The 21202-nt window shown below is 39.0% G+C and overlaps 2 protein-coding genes across 2 annotated transcripts; one reads left to right on the top strand and one right to left on the bottom strand.

Annotated features, from left to right (window-relative positions):
• The first annotated feature begins 1061 nt into the window (after window positions 1-1061).
• LOC120800612 (5-hydroxytryptamine receptor 4) lies at window positions 1062-2138 on the top strand. The gene has a single exon (XM_040146841.1). It carries the CDS (start codon window positions 1062-1064, stop codon window positions 2136-2138), a length of 1077 nt encoding a protein of 358 aa, XP_040002775.1.
• Window positions 2139-6874: 4736 nt separating this feature from the next.
• On the bottom strand, window positions 6875-15826 carry adra1d (adrenoceptor alpha 1D). Its single transcript, XM_040145116.1, has 2 exons — window positions 14445-15826; window positions 6875-8303 (listed from the first exon to the last, which is right to left on the bottom strand). The coding sequence occupies exons 1-2, from the start codon at window positions 15400-15402 to the stop codon at window positions 7753-7755; spliced, it is 1509 nt and encodes a 502-aa protein (XP_040001050.1). The 5' UTR covers window positions 15403-15826; the 3' UTR covers window positions 6875-7752.
• Window positions 15827-21202: the final 5376 nt, after the last annotated feature.

Raw genomic sequence — 21202 nt, 5'->3', positions numbered from 1 at the left:
AATAAATCACCAAATTGACTTTAATAAGATTTTTTTGTGGAGAATGGAAGAGAAAGTGTATGGTACAAAATAATAGACTCAGTTACAATTGTATGTGTCTTGCAGATATCACGCTTCTAACCGAAAGATTAGTGACTTGTGTGTGTGGGGAGGGGGGCACACTAATATACACATAACTAAAATTGTTATAACTGGCTGGTTATGATAGGATCTATATTTTGTGAGTTTAAATTGATACATTTATATATTTTACCTCCACTTCATTGACATTGAAAGCTGTGAGGATGTGTGATGGTTCAACTCAACAAGTCTTCGTGCCAATACAAAAACCTACATATTCACTCAGCTTCACTTTGCCATCACTGCACAGTCCCTGTGGTGTTCATTAAAATCTGTTCCAAGTCAGCTGGAACATCTGCTCCTTGTTCACACCATTGGCACTTGAAATTTGATATTATTCTTTTCATTGCTGTCATGTGCTCTGCTGTGTGACATACTGTAATGTGCGATGCCTGAATTCAGAAGACTAAAATGTAATAAATGTGTAACTGTTCCAATAGGGCAAACACACTTGCAAAAAATATAAAATTGTGATGAATGTGTCATGTAGGGTGTAAATCCCTAAATATCTCTATAAGAAAATGTGATGAATGTGGTGACAAGTTTGTCTTGGTTTAGAAAACACATGCAAAAACGAATACTACATCATTCTCCTCATAATATCAATATCTGTGTTGATGAAAAGAACATCTGGTTTTGCTCAATACACCAAGCAAAGAGATGGCATTTTAGATAAGGCAGCTAAATCAGAGCAAGAGCTTTCCAACGCTTGTCTACGTCAAACTAAATCTTACATCTTAGAAATTAACTAATGAGAAGTTACCACGGAGCAGCTAGGGGTCTGAAACAAATGGAATTCTGGGCGGTTTGTCTACATTTTCACTGTCAATGTGGCATAAAGAAGTCCAAGCAGACTGCTTTGAAATGCCTCACTCAATATCAGACCAAAACATTCATTACTTACAACCGTATCTTTGTGTTTTGACAGGTTTGATTACACCATGGATAACGGCAGTTTGGGATTCCTCGGAGATGCTAACACATCTCTTCAGATTGAACTTCAGTCCTGCACTACATTAAGGAACCAGGCCTCTCGCATTTTTCTGTATGCCTTCCTCTCTGTTGGCATCGCCTGCACAGTCGCGGGAAATTTCCTGGTGGTCTTGTCCATCGCCTACTTTAAGCAGTTGCAGTCACCCACAAACTCCTTCGTCATGTCCTTGGCAGTGGCTGACTGCCTTGTTGGCCTGGTAGTGATGCCTTATAGTATGATTCGGACTGTGGAGGGATGCTGGTACTTTGGTGTCCTTTTTTGTCAGCTTCACTCTAGCCTAGATGTTATGCTCTGCACTGCCTCCATATTCCACCTTAGCTGCATTGCCTTTGACCGCTACTACGCTGTCTGCAACCCGCTAGTTTATTCTTTAAAGATGTCCCGCAGTCGGGTAGCTCTCCTCATTGTTGTATGTTGGGCTGTTCCCATGCTAATTTCCTTTGGCCCAATAATGCTAGATCTTCATATTGCCGGTGTGGACATTTTGCTCCCGAAAGACGTATGCCTGTTCTTGGTCAATCGCATTTATGCCGTCATGGCTTCCTTGGTAGCCTTTTACTTGCCGATGGCTATCATGCTAGTAGCCTACTGGAAGATCTTCAAAGCTGCCAAGCGGCAGGCCAGACAGATTAGTGCCATGGAAAGCCAGATGGCTGCTGGAGTGGGCAAAGACTCAAGCAAGAAACGAAGACATCGAAACACTATGAAGAGGGAGAGAAAGGCAGCAAAAACTCTGGGTATCATCATGGGAGTTTTCCTAATATTCTGGATGCCCTTCTTTACAGTCAACATTGTGGACCCATTTATTGAATACAGTACAGAAGTGGTTGTCTGGGATATATTTCTGTGGCTAGGATATATCAACTCATCTCTAAATCCCTTCCTGTATGGTTTCTTCAACCGTTCCTTCCGTAGGGCATTCCTCATGTTCATGGGCTGCAGGGTATGCCTGCCTGGATCCTCCTCCGGGATGGAGCTATCTCACACTAGGAAAGAGCCAAATGAACATGCAGATCAACCATAAAATAAAGATAATATCTATATATTTATTGCAGGCATACAATAATCAGTGAACAGTAAGGGCTATATGTTTGGGAATCATTGGCATTATTCACAGAGTGCTCCAACCACAATTTTGTGTTTAAAGCCGGGCAAAATATGTCTGAATTAGGAAGAATTATTATTAAAAAAATTGCTAGTGAGGTCGTACTGCCATCAATCATGACTTCATAATCATCTCTTTTTCTTCCATGTAAAAGTAATGTGCTCTGTTGCACAATTGTTTTTGATTCTGTGACAGAAAAAAAGGGTCTGGATAGGCTCTGCCACGAATGCTTTTTCCAGTATTAGTGCTTTCAAGTGAATACGTTTTGGATAACTTGGATGTGTTGCTATGGCCTTGGTTGTAAACTACAGGAATCATTTGCCAAGATGGCCATACCTTTATTCCTATGATATGTTTATGTCTAAATGGCTATTTGTTGCCACATGTGTATATAGCTACAATCAAAATTGTAGTATGACCATTTTGAAAATATTATTTTTTAATGATAATAAGGGAAGCTTCAAATGGATCCTAGAGGATGACAGACCAGATAGGGCTTAGAGATTGCTTCAACTGAAAATGATCTGCTTGTACAGCTGACGTAGAGAACTTACTCACAACTCACTTACTCACAGTTCTGCTCTTTAGGACTTTGACTCACTGATTCCAAACCAAAGTTGATTTGTTAAAATCTGAAGTGAATTTATACTTTTAGTATCAACATCTAACTAGCTGTTCACAGGAGCTGAACATCGATCTATTTTGACCACATGAATCAGATATATATTAAGAGTTCAAATAGATGAAAAAATACGGATCCTGAAACACAGGCCTGTTTTACTCATGTCAACAAACCCTTGACGTTGTCAGATAAAATTACTAACTTTGATTTTGTTGCTATGTTGGGAGTAATAGCATATTCTAAATGTGTTTTTTATTTTGGTGAAGCAGCAGCCCTTCTGTTTACATTTGGATTGTTGTTTTGCTTTTAACAGTAATATTTGTCTCAGTGCCATTAATAAAAAAAGATTACCACATTATGTGGACGTTTTACTAATCACACAGTCTCTGCCTTAGGCCGCCTTGTAGCAGTGCAAAGGAGCAGTAATAGGGGCAGTTATGGGTGCAGTTATCGAAGAGGCTACAGCTTTGGACAGGGCTAAGGAGCAATATTTAAATAAACATGACAGCTTACTATATAAAAATCTTCAGTTTTATACAAGGGTAAATCAACACCAATTAATACAGTACTCTACCCCTGTCAACTGCATCTCCATAGACATTTCAAGCAACTTGTACCCCTGGCAAACCACAGTGATTAATACAAAATCTGGTATTTTGACAGCTGTTGGCCAGCTGCTGATATGACCAGTCATGTTGCATGCTTGAAAAAATCTACCCCACAGTAAACCGTGCAGCAGCGGTTCTCTGCCTTGTGTGATCCAGTGTTGATTTAGCCTTTTATTGTTTGAAAACTCCTGCAATAAATTACTAATGAATTAATCGAAATTGATATATAAATACTTGGCCACCTTCAATGTGCTCCTGCCAGGTTTAGTTGAAAGTAAAAAAATATAAGTGGCATCCATCCAAACCTGCTTCTTGAAATGGAAATAACCTGCAATTGCAAAACTAAGCATAGGACTGAAGGACTAAAAAAATGACACAGACGATCCACTGTTGTATTTATTTCTGATACATTACCATTTCATTTTGATAAGTAATATGAAAACTGAATCAATAATTGAGTCCAAAACACTCTGCAACCCTGAAATAACTTATTCATAAAATTACTATTAAAATTAAGCATATTTTACTCATTTTACATTTAATGTGATTTAATTGTTTGTGGTGTGAAATTGACTCACACTCCCGGCATGAATAGTATGAAATAACTTTTTTATCTTTTCAGTTATTATTTTGTGCTGAGATGAGAGATAGGCAGGGGGCAAATTATGCTATTGGTACTGGAGATAATTGGGCAACACAAGAATCAAGTTTCATGATCCACCGAGCCTTCTCCAGTTATTGGGATTTTTGTAATAAAGCAGTGATCAGTGTGTAATCACAAGGCAGGGGTACTTTTCTAAATATGCTTGCTAAATGAAGGCTTTGGGTATAAATGGAAATATGAAATGAAACTGTGTTTTGAATGTGCTCATGAAAATACTGCAGTCGAAGACAGGATAGACTAAATTTAGGAGTCACCTATTTTAACAAAATTAAAAATAACAAAAGTAATATTAGACCTCAAACTGTTGTGGCAAAATGGCAAGTGGTGGATGATTGAGCTCATTTGTGTTTATGTGTGTTCTCTCACCTTTTACTTTTTTTTTTTTTAATTTTACCATTGCACTTTTATTTTTAAACAGGCGTTATATCTTTGTTTTTAAAAAGACATGTTTAAAATAAAAACTCTGTGCAGACTAAGACTCTAACAAATTGTGAATGCTTAACATTCAGTCTGGAAAACTAGGACATAGAGACAAAGAGTATTACTTTTTTTTAAATCTATTCCATGCCAATGCCCCTCTAACTCTTACATAAAAACATGCACACAATCTTTTGCCTTTATAATACACAATCTGTGTATTATCATTTTTAGAGTGTATACATATTTCATCTTAAGCTGTGTACAAACTATAAACGCTTGCAGGGGTCATTAATATTTTAATTCTGAAGTATTTGTGTGTAAGATCAAGACTGATCCTTAAGCATTCACAACATACACCCTGTACACAGGTTTTGTGGCACATTGTGGGCAAAGTAATGTTAAATAAAGCACAACTGATGTGGAAATATAAAATGTAAAATGGCATAAAAAGTTTTGAAAACATTTTTCATGACGCTTAAGAGAGGTTTGTGTAAAGCTGTGGCATAGACCTGTAGACGTTGTGCTTCATATCGTGGTACATGAGATAAAGGCCATCTTATAAATTGTATGGATGACCACAACATACTGTACCTGAGTTAAGTTGGTGAATGTTATGCAGTGGTTAGAAATCATTGTCCAATGACATTTCAGACTGAAAATCTAAAAAACCGCCTATTCAACCATACATCCAGTGTATCTATCTATTTCCGTTGTTTGGGAATTGTCCTTTCCGTCCCATGGCAACAATATAACTGACACTGTCAACTGACGTGTTTTTTTGTTTTTTTTGTTTTGTTTTTTCAGATTTTACTCAGAACAGTTAATTTGCTGGTTTTGTAATCTTGCTCAGTAAGACATCCATTTGTACAGGAATAATGTGTTAGTATCAAGTTTAGTTTAGCCAAAATGTGTAATTCACTTCCATGGTTATATTTCATGGTCTGTCTACCTTGCCTAGAACCTTAATCTCATCCAAAAGCCTCATCCACATTATTATTGTAGCTTTTTCTTAATATTTTTGTGAGTCAGAAGTGTGGTGACTTGTACTAGGGTTATGCTAGAGCACTAGAATGCTACAGATGCACAAACATAAAGGCAGACTAATTGTGGCTGCTGAAAAAGCAGTCAACCTAACGCCATGTTATCTCAGACAAAGTCTCAGACAAAAGGATGAAAACGTGATCCAATTTAACATTGCCGTAAAGTGAGCAATGAGAGTGAGAAGAGTTTCTGGAAACCCTAGTAACTGCTTGAAAGTATACATTATTTTTCTGCTATTGACTCAATCTAAACTTGTAGCCAAGCCTAATCACGCAAGGCACTTAGTTGCCCAGTACCCAGAGTGCATAGCAAATTAGTCTTACCCGAGATAGTCAAGAACCAGACAGCTTTGTGCAAATGATGAACTTAGATGTTTCTCTCCAGTGTTTTTATTAGCTCTGAGCCATAGTCAAAAGCACCAGAGCTGGTAGTGTAAAAGTAGGGGTCAAGGCAGTGGCTTGCTCTTTTACTTTGTGAAACTACAAACTGTGAACGTGTGATCAACACATTACACAGGGAACCACAACCAAAATCTATGCATGAATAGCAGAATATATACATACTGTATATGTATGAATATATATTCATACATATATGTATATATTTCTCTATTCATATATAGATTTTGGATTTTGAGAGTACACCCCATATACTAGCAATAATTGGTGTTTTGATTTCTGTCTTCATGTTTGAGTCCTTCATGGGATGTCCAGAAGACAAGATTACGAAGATAAGTCATTTATTTATTTTTGAAATTATTACAAATGAAAAAATTCAAAAAATCTGTTGGTTGATTTTCCTTAAATTCAAGAAAAGATTTGGGTAAACTTATGGTTGAATGAGGCTAATAACATGGAGCAATTGAGATTTATTAGCTTTATGTGAGTGTGTGTGTCTCTGTGTGTTACTCTCACTCTGAATACCCAAAATCTTTATTTGTATTTGATTGTCAATCGACACATTCTCACTACTCTGTTCACCCTACTTAACACATTAGGACATTTTTAATTAATTTAATTTAATTTAATTTAATTTTTTAATTTTATTTTATTTTTTTTATTTTTTATTTTATTTTTTTATTTATTTATTTTATTTTTTTTTTTTTCTAAAAACAAACCCCCTTTTGCTATGGGTAAAACAACCAAAACAGCAGTGACATCTGCTGGATGGGACAGATATTTTTTTTTAAAATCATGAATCCAATTACAAGGGTAACCTACTGTAATTTAACTGAAAAACACAGTAATTGGCTCAACTTGTTTTCTCTCCTTTTATTTTAATTTTCATTGGACATAAACATAACATCAGAAAATACAAAAAAAAAGCATATTTCACATTAGCACTCCCTTGGCAATGCAAATTACAATTAGGTGGGCCAAGTAGACTCATGGGTTTTCATTCAAACTCTAGTGTACATATCGGTGCCAAATTAACTTATAAATCCAACCTTTAAAATAAATACTGTGTAGCATCTTTAATTTTAGCTGACTTCTTATCTTTACAATGCCTTGTCAAAACAGAAAATTTGCAGATGAAGTTTCATAATTCATTCAACAATAAAAATTGCACTTACGACTCTAACTTTGCTCTGTTAGGGCTTTGAAATATTAGTTTCAGTCCATTACAGTTTGTAATAGTGTTTTGTTCCTTTTCTTGTCTTTGTTTCAAACCAGCTGGACATGAAATAAAGCAGTCGCCACTCAACCGGGAGTCATAACACAGTGTCAGCTGGCTAATACTCAAAGACATGGAGACTGTCTGATATGAAATTTGAAGAAGTGTAACAGTAATAATGACACTGGCTTACGTTTAATGTCTTACCAAAAGTGCGTACACCTGCCAACTGTGGGCTGTGTAAAGTCAATGCACAGTGCTTCCAAGTGACAGCAGTAAAATAAAGTCCAAGGAGTTGGCTACTATAGCATCCACTTTCAATATGTGGCTATAAGCAGTTCACAAGAATTTTCATCTAAATAAACATGATGGTCATGAGGGAATGAGATAAAGTTTTAGTCCTGTTTGTGCTAAGATCCAGCCGTCATTCTCAGTCCATAGCTTTAATTAAGCTTTGATTCTCTGATATTTTGTCAACACAAAATTATGCCCTATCGCAGTCTTTCTTACATGTTGGTCCAATATGGCCCTTTGAAAATAAATAAAAGATTCTCTGGCGACCCTCTAAATATCAGTCTCTTTCAGGCCATAGCAGTCTGCCAGATCATAGAACTGATAACTGTTCCGCTCACAGGAGTTGTAAATCCCCATAGAGACTGTATCTACTATATCAATCCGGCCCACTGCAGGTGTGGCACCTTTTCCTGTTCCTCCCTTGATTTTATTTGACAGATTGTTCACTTTCTCTTTGAGCTGGAAGGAGGACTTCTGCAGGGGTGGAAACAGTCTCCATCTCTTGAAACCTAGCGGGTGCCCTTTCCCCTTGTGTAACAAGGAGCTGCCACAGGATTCATGCACAGCATAGCCACGCTGAAAGTCTGCTCTCTGATCTCTTGTCATTCCCTTGACAGCCGTCCGCCACCTCTGGTCATAGAAGCGACGCAGGACCCTCCGTCTTTGGTGACACTGGCACCTGAGGAGCCGAGTGAACGCCCTCTGGAACTCTTTGCTGGAGCAGGGGTAGATCATGGGGTTGATGCAGCTGTTGAAGTAGCCCAGCCAAAAGACCACCTTGAACACAGTTTCAGATGGCTTCAGTGCCGGGAAGAAGGAACCTATAGAGAAGAAGGTAAGATTTGTGAGTAGATGTACAGTATATCGGAATGCAAGTTTAGGATATTGCTGTTAATGTTCCAATAAGGAAAAAAATTAATTTCACAAAATAAACTTCTTCAAAGTGCAGAGCAGTTGAAGCAAAATGTAGGTACAAACAATACCTAAGTGTCTGCACAGCTGTATTATGCTATTATGCTATATACATTCATTTTTCAGCACTCTGACAGCTGGATATTCACAGTATTATTGATGTAATGATTTATTGTACAGCAGTAGCTGTCGGTTGTGTTTATAACAGGAAAAGAGGAGGTTCTGACATTTTGTGGACTTTTACTGATGGGACAAATATCTACAGAACATCTTTCTATGATACCTTTGTTTGTGTGGAATATGTGATGATGAGACATTTTCTTATTAGTGCAAAATATATAAATTGTTTCTTGAACGATTTTAATTGATGCAACATCTGCCTAACATTAACCAGGCTGCTAATAACAGGAAGGAGGGGCGAGAACCAGAGGGACTTAAGTGACATTTTGGGTGAAATGGAGCTGTATGTATCAAATGAAAGCTCTTGATGAGCTTTTTTTCTTTTTCGGCCAAAAGGACACAAATGAACTCTCAATCAATTCAGAGTTATTAATCAAAAACCAAAGGACTCAGCACTGAATACAGTGAACCAGTTTGCACCAAAATGGCATAAGCGCACTTATGTGTTTCAGTGAATTTAAGCTCGCACTTTAGCTAGCTAGCAGGTAGTAACCAGTGACTTAAATTCTAATGGTATGTTTCAACGCAGAGGACGGACAAACAGCTGCAGACAGTGGAGATGACTGCCGAAAGGATACAGGATACAGGAAATGCAGTTGGAAAACAGGAGACCAGAGGTTTTCATGGAATGCAACCTAATAACACATATGACCGCCTGGGATCATTGCTGTGAAGAAGAAAGATTTCCTTACACCCCTCAATCCTATGGGGACTTGCATCGGGCTTTACACGTCAGCTAGACAGAGTAGGCCACTAACTCATTTTCATCTCTCTATGAAATCCATTGTTTTTGCTTTGTTGTTATATCCTCAATATACAGTGGCCTATTTCATATTCTCAATGTTCTTTAGCCTCCTTTCACTTGGTATTGTGGCTAAATGTTGATATTTTCCAATCATATTTTTTATTATTACAAAGACATCTGTAATGTATTTTTCAATCACCAAATCTGGCCACATAGTTAAATGGCTGGTATTACTATTTTAGCCAAATTAATAATATTCAATTAACTGATATAAGGATTTTTTACGTGATATTTTATTTAATCACAGTGGATTGTTTATTTTAAAACTCATTATTGTAATGCTTTGGTCATATAGTCACCAGATGTGCCTGTGCTTTATATTCGAAATGGAATGAAACCAAAAAGGCATGTGATGTTTTTTTTCAAATTTAAAAATGTAAAAAAAAATTATTTTTTGAATAAATGATAAGATATTGTTCATGAAGAAAAGTCTCATTAATGTGTGCATACATTTTATTTATTAAAGACTGATATAAGTAAACAAAGTCACTTTTTTTGTATTGTTCCTCCAGTAAATTTAGCGAAATATCTCTTATGCCCCTTTGGTTCTAAGCCCTCCTGTGGTATACGCTTTCTCTGAGAGGATAAAGTAGAATACACACTTTGTCTTGTAAGGTGTTTGCCATGCTTGAAGGAGAAACCTGATATCTGATTGATGATGGTCTGAAAATTCTACACTGCCTTTGTTTGTGCACAGGTCTATACAAACCCTGTCTTTGTCATCTGTGTTTGTATGATGGAAAATCCTGCCCCTTTTAATATTACATTTATCAGCTTTCTTTAGGATGGTGCAGCATAAATATTTAACTTTTCCAGGAGTTTAATTGAGCGAAGGCATAAAAAAAAAACCATAACAAAACCAGAACCATTTTAGGCCTTTTAGCTTTCTTGCACCTAACATTAAAGAATGGTAATTTAACCTAAATGAGAAATTAAAGTTTCAAGTTTAAAGGTCTATTTTATGAAAATTGGTCAGCACACCAACAACCCAGCTTGTTTCTTTAAACTTGCAATGTTAATTTGGTATGACATGCTGTTTTTCATTTTTCCTATTGCTCCCTAGTTGTTGTTGTCTGTCCAGGATTTAACACAGCGTTGACCCTGGACACAGAGGCGACATATCACCGTGCTATTGTAAAGTCTGCACTGCCTGGGCCCAGAAGTCCATTTTCATTTCAGTTCTCTTAGTACAATGTGAAAAAATATATCAAATGGCTTGCATGTGATTTTCAGTGTAATGGTTTCATGCTGTTTTGACATCAGCAACCAACAACATACAGTGCGCTAACAAATGCGGACAGGAGGCTTGTGCCATTTACTCGAGGACAAAAACTGAATAATAATACAGAGTTCTGTAGCTTACTTGTAACTTTATCTGCAGCATGTACAGTATTATATGTGCAGCAGCTGCTACCTGGCTCTTACTTTGCTTTAGTTTCTGTTAAAAGGCTCATCTCTAAACCAGTTCTGACTCAACAAGGTTAAGGATTAGGATGAATAAAGTGATTAAAGGAAATAATGTTCTCCATTGAATCTTCCCACTGAAATGGCATCACCTTTCTGACGCACAACCATGACAACAGGTAATTATTTTTAGTTTTTTTGTTTTATTGCCTTTGAGATAACAGTATCTTTTACGTTTGATGTCTGCGAAATGATTGCCATCTTAAAACCCTTCTGGGGATGTAATTTTTTTAAAGTTCACATCAGCTCATAACACAGTGCAAATGATAAATGCAAGCAACAAATTTATGTTTTGAAAACACACTGAAGCCTGTCGAGGGGTCTGGGGACCCTTGCCAATTGCCAGACAGAATTGTTTGATGGCTCTTTTGTGTGAGTAGACGGAATCCTGATCAGTCCTCAGTTACAGAGCTTCTGCCATCATCTCCTTGACATTCAATGTTCCGCGTGAAGGTCAACATTTACCCCAACACATGGCCACCAAGGACCAAGCTAAGGTTCAGAGAAACCATGCTGACCATGCTGGCTTGTTGATGCGATTTTATTATCTTTTTCTTTTGTTTTGTTTGTTTGTTTGTTTTTTATTTTGTTTGTTTGTTTGTTTGTTTTGACAACAATGGAGGTTTACGGCACAGAGAACACGTATCAGGCTTTGGCCGCACAGCCAATATGTGCAAGTGGGATGATTTCATTGCTGGCTTTGGTCTCTTCATGGGATTTGTTGACAGTAAGAAAAATATATAATATAACCAGACTTATCCTTTAAACAGAGAAAACCTTGAGTTCCTTGATACACAAGTATAATACTCACGCAAATGTAAATCGTATTGTATGAGTTTAAGACCCAACCCAGTCTCACAGCAGTTCGTGAAATAGTCACGAAATGTAATCTATTGATTTGTGTACATGGACATGAATTTTCCATTTTTTCGTGACACTCAGCCTAACTCTGAAACTAACGGGTTTCAACTGTAGAAAGTAATAACTTGAAACTTTAAACATGTAGGCTATTGTGCCTTTATACTGGTTGGATTTATTTCAGCAAGGAAAGGAAAGCTTGAAGGAAAACCAGCCAATTATAACTTTGTTGGGTAATTAATGCTAAAATGCTAATTCTACATTCCCTGTGCAATACGGCCCTGCTTGATATTTTATACATTACACTGGGAGAGAAACAGCATTCACAGTAACTCTGAAAGGCTATTTCTCTTTATTCCATCACTTTCTGGCCCTAAAAAAAAGTATCTGTGAGTCTAGTGCACCAAGATAAGCAAATGGTGTTAGGGCACTCTTAGCCAGAGTTACTGAGTCTGACAGCTCGATCTAGATTTACATCATCGCAGAGAAAGGGCCCGATTTGCATAAAAGCTGCTAAAAGTACATGCCTGCCTCTGAGTAAAAGGTTACTCATCAGTGATGTGTCTCTACAAATCCCGAAATGAAGGGGTAAGCAGGGCTAGCACCTGTGGCTCTACACTCATCAATCATTTAGGTAACCCCCTCCCCCGGAGAACAGTATGTCTGAAGGGAGTCAACAGGGAAGCCAGGAGCTTAAATTCCTGTAAAAGTTATAATAGGCTTTGACAAACACTTGTTGGTCTAACTGTCTTTATCATGCAAATTAAGATCCCTCTACGATCTAGCAGGACTCATACATTTAAAACAACACCTTCAGATAACATCAGATGTATTTCTCTAAGATAATCCTTTTGGCAGAGCTCCCTTTTGTTTTTTTCTCTTTTGAACACTGATTTTCAGTGTAGTGCCACACTGAGTCTAAGGGGCTTCGCCTTGAGTTCCAGGATGACGTTTCCCAAGAGCAGGTTGTATAATGTGATCACAGTCAAATCAGTATGATCAATATGATACTCTAGATGAAAATTATATGATTAGAGATTCTTTGTTATAATCAACTCCAATCTCCCAAGACTCAGAATGGTCTCAATGTGTAAATACAAGCCCTTATGAATAAATGTTTCGGTGATGAATGTAATAATGAAGGTAATGTCCCATTGCATCATGGTGTATTGATTTGTACTAATAATTAAAATTAGTTTGTTTGAAACTCATTCATGTCTTTACTTCTTTTCAGTCAGAAGAAGGGATGGAGTATCAATCTATCTTAGACTTCTAAACTTGCCCTTCTCACTCCCAATGAGTGAATAAAGTAATTAGCAGCACCCATTTCATGTCTCGCGCCCTCTCTCTCTCTCTCTCTCTCTCTCTCTCGGCAGGCTTTGCTCTAATAATTCAATTCTGTTCATTCAGAAGTGCAGAGAGAATGGGAGTGCTGTGAGAGCTATACCTGATAAGATACTGGCAATTTGTTCATAATGGCTTCTACAATCAATAACTTGAAATAAATGCAAAATGAAAATTCATGAGGCGACCATTAGAGTGTGTGTGTGTGTGTAAGTACTGTTACTTTCTGTAAGTGCAGCTTTATATGCATGTTGAATTTCTCAGTCAGATTTATGTATAGCCATAATGACTCGCATTAGCCATCCCCACTTAAGGGTCTTTTGGGCCATTTGCAGTGATTAGAGAATATTTCTTTATCCGTGTTTTATCTCACTTTCCATATCTGATCCTTTCAATACCGTGGGCAGTTTTAGAGATATATATGTCCCACGTTACCACCTACATTATTGTTCCTCAGTGCAAATAGTTTTATGTTTTCAGGACTTCCTGTTGGGATTGAATGTAATGATTCTGTAGCGACCTTGCCCTGCTACAAAATGTGGACCATGAAACAAAACCCTACACAAGCAAATGCAGTGTATCATTATTTCACATTTGCGAGACTAAAACAGACAGCACTAGGGATTGCAAAGGTGCTGTGAGCATTTAGTTTTAGAGCGCTCATTGCTGAAGAATGTCAGTCTATTATGCCTGCTCTTTTAAAAATTTGATACCAGCCAGCCATGAGAGCCCTCAGAAAAATTCCAGACATGACAACAAGCTACATTAATGGCCATATTGCAGATTTACCCTTTCCTGACCAAAGGATTTGTTTTTATAACAGTATAACAATCTTAATTTTGATCAGTTCCTGGCACAGTTCCCAAAATAAACAACAAATGAAATCCAGCATATCCCTTTTTTTTTTTCTTTTTCCTGTTATGCCAAAATCTCACCCTACAGATTTTTGTGGTTGATAGTGTAAGTTTTTCTGAAACCGTAGTGTGTGAGCATTTGGTTTAATACTGGCCTGCTCCTGCAGCCAACATGTTTCGCTGTTTATAGAAATCTACGCAGTTCTCTGGAGGAGCTGCATGTACTGAAAAGGTTTAATCACTCAAAGGCACTGATTATTCACATGAAACATAAAACCGTTGCTCAGAAAATATCTAATATTATTGCAAACGATTTACATCTACCACATCATCAGTGAAGGAGTGAATCATATATTCGAGTAGGCAACTAGTGAAGGCATTTTTTGAAGAATTTGTGTGATGTCCTTTAGGAAAACAGTTTTGCCAGGGGGGGGGCCCAGGATTACGGGAAAGTGTGATATCACTCGGTACACCTAATGTTAGGGACAGATGCATGCACTGAGTCGAGACCACGAGGAAGAGAAATTTGAAGTAATAAGACATACCCATGGGCAGAAAGAAGAAAAAAGGCAGCCAACAGAGGATAAACATCCCCACGACGATGGCGAGCGTTTTAGCCGCCTTTTTCTCCCTGGAGAACTTCATCAGCCGCACTGACAGGGAACTTCGAAAAGGGTGGTTTTTGCTGCTTTTTGCGCTCGGGGGACGCGCGTCCTCCAGCACGCTGCGACAGTGTATCCGGAGGACCACTTCCATCGACTTATTACGCTCCCGTTTTACGCCCGCTTCCAGGCTCTTCGTAGTCCTGCGGGCCACCACATAGACCCTGAAGTACATGATGAGAATGACCATGAGCGGGAGGTAGAAAGAGAAGAGAGAGGAGAAGAGCGCGTAGCCCGGCTCCTCCGTGATCCTGCAGATGCTGTCGTCCACAGGCGGCGGTTCCTTCCATCCCAGGAGCGGTCCGACGGAGATGACCGTGGATGACACCCAAACCAGGAGTAGAATAACCACTGCCCTCCTCTCTGTCATAATACTCGGGTATTTGAGGCAGTATTTCACCCCTATGTACCGGTCGATGGAGATGATGCAGAGGCTGAGGATTGATGCGGTGCAGCAGAGCACGTCCACCGCTGCCCAGATGTTACAGAAGACCCGGCCGAACACCCAGCATCCCAGAACCTCCAAAGATGCGGAGAAGGGCAGGACAATAATGCCCAGCAGCAGGTCTGCAATGGCTAAGTTAACGATGAAGAAGTTGGTGACAGTCTGCAAATGTCTATTGCATACCACGGACAGGATGACCAAGATGTTCCCAACAATTGCAACCGAAATGAAAACGGAGAGAAAGATCCCAACCCCGACAACCTGCGAGTCCAATGTGAAGTTCCGACATGTCGAGATGCTGTCGTTCGGAAATACTCGGTCCAAAACAGACGCATTGAAAGCTTCGGCAAAATAGATCCCATAGATGCTTTCGTTCCTCAAGTTAGAGTCTGACATTTTGAAACGCCATAAAGAGAACTTTAGAGTAAGTTTTCTAAAGAGAGCAGTGTCTCGGGCACTGTCTCCAGTCTCATCGCAGTCTCTCTTTTCCAGCAAGACAAGTCAAACGGGCGTCCTCGCGGTCAACATTTGCCAACGGGTCAAGCGAAGGATATGAAAAACATCAATTAAAAAAACAAAAAAACAAAAGTCCATATAGCTACAGGCATCTGCATGCAAGATTTGGAAAGTGATGTCTGCAAAAACAGAGCCATATCTCTCACTCAAAAAACAACTGCGGTGTAGATTCTGGGGGAAGTCAGAGCATTTTTGGAAACAGTAGTAACAACCACAACATCAAACACATTTAGGTCCATTTCAGCACGTATCTCCCATGCGATGGTTTCCCACTGGTGGATTCCTTTGTAACAACTCCGTGATCACAGAGTCCGAGCTGTTACAGCAGGTCTGGACCTGCAGCTCCTCCCACACGTCGCATATTTACTGTTGCGTTCACAGTCCGCGCAAGAGAGCGTCGCTTTAGAGCTGCTCGCGAATTCTATGGCGCACTCATCGAAAACGCTCTGCAGCGTTTCACGTCCTCCTCGTTTTTGTTTGTTTTCAAGAAAAAGGGTGTAAAACGTCTTAGGATTTCGTGTCTACGGTGTGTATGCACGTCTTATGGTCTCACGATGCCTCGGTGTGAAAATAAGGTATGACTAAAAAAAGGAAAAAGGTGATGAATGGAGAAAAAAAACCCAAATGCCTGAAAACAACCTCTCTTCTCTCCTGCAAAGATAAGACAAAGCTACATCAGTGAGGTCATCTAAACTGCCACCGGGCACCAACAAGCCAGCACTGACAACTCGAGTGAAAAACTGCCTCCAGGCCACGCTGTGAAGTTTCTCCAGTGACACTGCAGCTGCCATCCCCAGGCCCAGAGTGTGTATCTTGAGTCGAAGGACAGGCCTGCACAAGCCACCAGGGAGCCCGGAGGAGCGGAAAGGTCAAGAGGCAGAGTCACGGAGCGGACAAACAGTCCATGCATGGGAAAACATCAGCCCGGGATGCTCAGTTACCGCCTAGTCCAGTGTGTTGTGACATACAGCCCCATCTTTTTACGTGTACAGATTATGATGATTTTCAAACGTATAATGGTGAAAAGTAATTGAGGACGATCTGGAAGCCATGTTGACCTAATATTTACTGTATCAAATACATGAATCCAATTCCAGATTTACAGAGGACAGTTGCTACTCTAGTTTCTTCACTGACTGGACACTGTCGCATACATTTTGCTGATTGTTCCCTATTGATTCTGGTTTGCACATCAATCTATTATTGTTTGATTCGGAATTAACTACTGTAATCGCCTGAGCCTGAGTGCACACATTACAGTTTCTTGCAAATTCACTAGCAGAATGTTCTACCTGTAACATCAGTTAGTGGTGTGATAAGCATTACTGATGGCCATCCAAACTTCTTGGATGTTTTAATTAAGAACACATTCTTATTTGCTGAAATCTTGCTGGTTTTCATCGTTGCACAAAACAGCCAATCACCGAAAACTTCCCGAGAGTGTCTCTCAAAGGTTAAAGAATATTAACTGTCACCTCTTTGCATTTATTGGTCTTGATCTATATCTTTTTCGTATTATTGGCTTGATATATATATCAATGGCCTGAGAACATTGATACTGGACGATTCTGCAGAACTTTTCTGTTTTTTTATTGTATTTTATTCCTGCTTTCTGCAGCTGTGCAGAGCAACTCTGATACGGTTCAGACTAGGGCAAAATCATGGTCATGGCAAATAAATTGTGGTTAAGATATGGTGGCGCACACCTACCTGCACTTCCCCATCCGCCACACAAACCGCAATCACTCTTACTTATCACATAATGGAGACACTACTTCCTGCGTTGGTACTGAATGTTAGCACTGGGCGTTGACACTGCTCAGACTTGGCTCACCTTTTATCAGTTCTTTGTCATCTTTATGTTTCGACTCAGCTTTGAGCTTTAACTTGAATGGCAATGGTCACTTGAGCATAGTTTACAGTTCGTACGGTGCTAACATTTAGCAAAAATTAAGCAATGAATACTAAAGTTCAGATGAGTCTGAGACAAGAATTTGGTCATTGGTTCGTTACATTAGATAAGAGTCAGACAATCACTAACATCATTTGAATTTATTCTGTGGGGACCATAAATGTCTGCACTAAAGTCCATGACGGACAGACAGATTGATTTTCCATCAAATCCGGTACTGCACATGATATATATATATATATATATGTGATATACTAGCAAAATAGGTCTAATATGGAGTCAGTGCTCTGTCTGTGGGCAGTAGCACTTCTGTTTCTGGTCATGATGAGTCTGCTCAGCTGTCAGAGCACATCCTCATTATTGGATATGTAAAAAAAAAATTACAATCTCATCCTTCCCACCTGCTCCTTCTTATGAGAGCGCTAAACCTGCAGTCAAGCAGGGCCAACTTTAGGCCACACCGCAGAGGAGAGATTTTTTTGATGGCACAGAGCATGAGCCCTTTCAACGACAGCTACAGTATGTTTCACATCATGGTTTATGGAATTAATTGTAGTTTGAGATTGCTACTGGTTTTTCTATTAAAGCATTTTAGATTTCCACTGATCATTCTACTTATGACTGATTATTTTCTGAATCATTACTTCAGCTAGTTAAAATGAAACCATGACAGAGACTTATGTTCTGGTCCTCTGCTTTAAGGCTGTTTCAGGGAGTTCACATCCATATTAGATTAACTGTGTAGGATCTATAGCCCCTTTTATACATATAGTCACCCAGTTTTAGGAAAGGGCAACAGGACAATGACCCTAAACATACAACCAAAGTAACCAATGATTTTTTGGGGCCAAACAGTAGAATGCATTTGACCACCCACCTGAGGATCTGTTTCACCTATTGAATACCAGGCTTAAGGCAAAAAGCCTCCAAAGGATTGCAGAGCATCACTAGGGAAGAAACTGTCAGCTGATTTCTACCGGACTGCAGGTGGTCATCGATTGCAAAGAGACGATTGCAATCAAATATCAAATATGTTTACTTTACATTACTTTACGTTCAGTCAGGACTACTTTAGTTAAAGAAAATTGTATTTCCAATAATTTGAAAATTGCAGTAAGTTATATTTTGGCGGTATGGCTCTGCTCTGCGACCTCCCTGCCCTTCCAAGTGCATACATGGAAAGGCTAAGGCAGGAAGAGCAGCAGCAAAGACTGTAAAGACGCTTAAGTAGGGTGCTTTATATTAGATTTGCCAATTGAATGAGCCATCGGCTGATGTGGGCTGGCTTTGAGATCTGCAGCTAATTTTTGGGGTGAGCTTGACTTCGTGGCCTGTCTGAACTAATTCTATGCTCAATTTGGCCAATACACTGGGCTCCTGTAAAACGTGGGGAATATACGAAAAATGCTACATTATTAATCTGATATTGATGTTTAACCCACAAATTAGAGATTAAAGTCAGCGCTTTAACCTCATAGCAATTGTTTAGTTTTCACTCCACTGGGCTGAAAACTAAAATAATAAATTACTTAGTGCTCGCTGAAGGTCTTTGATCTTTTTTTTTCCTTTCCTTTTCTGTGCGACTGTTCACCCTAGCAGAGTTCATGCCCTTTACTGATGGACTGATTTTCACGCATTGTTGAAAGGCTCATGTCTGGCGGGTCACTCAGCGTATCTTACCATTGGACTCATAGCATGGCATCACAAGGCTTTCCAAACCTGAATAAATCTATTCTAATTTGGTGAGTTTCTGCAGTTTCTGCCCTGTGTGTTATGTGCCGCGTTGATATGTATTCCACGTTGCTATGCTCTGTTGCTGCAGCAAGGAACATTCCCCTCACTCTGCCACATTAAGCTTTCCTATTATCTCCATTTGTGCGTGATCACAAAGGAAAGGTTTTTATCCTACACAAGCTCGTCTTTAGCTGCATTCCACTGACCCCAGAGGCCCCTGACCTCTTTCAAAATTTGCGGTATTTCCTGTAATAATGTACCGTATATGTACAGTAGAAAAAAACATTCTCCTTCGTGCGTATATCTCTCTGTATAAGCTATATCATCCTAAGTCATCTGTCAAAAAGTCAATCATCAGTGTGGTAAGATTAAAACATATTTTTAGGAATTTATCTGTTTCTGTGGGTGTGATTTTAAATATTTGAAATAATGTTGGAGGCTGACAAATAAGAGAAGGAGAGGGATTCTGTTGTTTACTCATATTGTTAGTCCCATTTTTTGTGGTGTTGCACATGCACACAAACACACACACACACACACACACAATACCATAAACACAATCTTTCTCTCTCTCTCTCTCTCTCCTCAGACTCTCAATATTTTAATCTGCCCTAGACTTTGACTGTGTGCCATCTTATCAGTCCTCAGCAGAGCACTGGGATTCTGTCAGCCACAAGTCATGTTGTGCTTTGATATCATTTCATACATGACTGTTCAAAGGCTCAAATGTTTGAAAAGGTCAAATGGTCAGACGTTTCTCATACTGCTTCTTGGTTTGCCACATTTTGTTGCCAGGAAGGCAATTGACCAGCGGGTGTGTGATTTAAAAGAAACATAGAAAACATACTAAACATTCACACATGTTTCAATATTACTTATTATGCTTGTGGCTTTAGGCGTAAAAATTCAAGGGGCGTCACGATATGGCATAAACAAGCACCTTTTCGGAAGGCTGTAAATTGAAGCTCCTTTGCATCAATGATGCCAAACAATGATCTGTCTTTTGCTCTCACGTTTCACTGTCAACCAGCAGCAGCATCATATGCCTCTCACCCTCTTTGCATTCAAAAGAGTTGATTTACACCTTGTAACTGTGCCTCAAAGAGCACTCTATCAGACGGGGAAAATCTGTTGCATCCTTTGCTTTGTTTTAACAGTGTAAAAACGGATCCATTTGTGACACTTTGCCAATGCTTAATTAGTGCCATTACAAAAAAGACACCTATCTCCAGGTGGAGAAGGGTGGAATGAAGAGTGTCAGTTAAATAATCACCACGTTTTATCCTCTCATGCTTTTAAAGAACAGAGAGTTCAACAATATTTTATACTCGCAGGCAACCCGTTTATCCCACTTACTGGAAAGTCAAATCTTGATTTATTCTTGTGTAGTTTTTTGTTTTTATTTTTCTAGCCCAAATGCTGAAATTTAAAATCCTCTGCATCGTGCACAGTTCTGGATGCTTTCAATGACTTCATGAAATTATTAACACATACAGCTTTGACTAGTTGGCAGATAAAGGTATTTTTATGATCACACAGTGTCATATAAGGGCTCAGTTATTAAGGCAGCTGTGAAATGCAAATTGTAATGTGATTTTCACTTTGGATTGGCATGTTATGAGATTATTCTGTTTGTCTAAGAGTCACAAAGGCGATGGCACTCGACCTGAGATAGACCAGAGTACTAGCAAGCACACAATGGCGAATTTGAATTGCTTGGAATGATGTGCTTTATGAATTAGCAATGAGCTACACTGTTTCAGATATTATCTGGAAAGTCAGGTCACAGATATGACCATTTTCACACCAAATTTGGGGAACTAAATATGCCATGATATTAGGAGCCAGAAGGAATACAGGCTGGAGGAATGCAAAAAAAAAATTACTTAGAAATAACTTTGAATAATGCCTACATCAGGCTGATTGCTCTGTCTTATTGTTTGTTCTGGTGTTAGTCTCATGGTTCCAGTTCAGATATTCGGGAAATAATAGACACTGACTGGGACCCAACATTTAAATGAGGGATTCGGCCTT

Source organism: Xiphias gladius, chromosome 15 (genome assembly GCF_016859285.1).
Source record: "Xiphias gladius isolate SHS-SW01 ecotype Sanya breed wild chromosome 15, ASM1685928v1, whole genome shotgun sequence".
In the NCBI taxonomy this organism is placed as follows: Eukaryota; Metazoa; Chordata; class Actinopteri; order Istiophoriformes; family Xiphiidae; genus Xiphias; species Xiphias gladius.
This window is presented reverse-complemented; position numbering and strand designations above follow the sequence as displayed.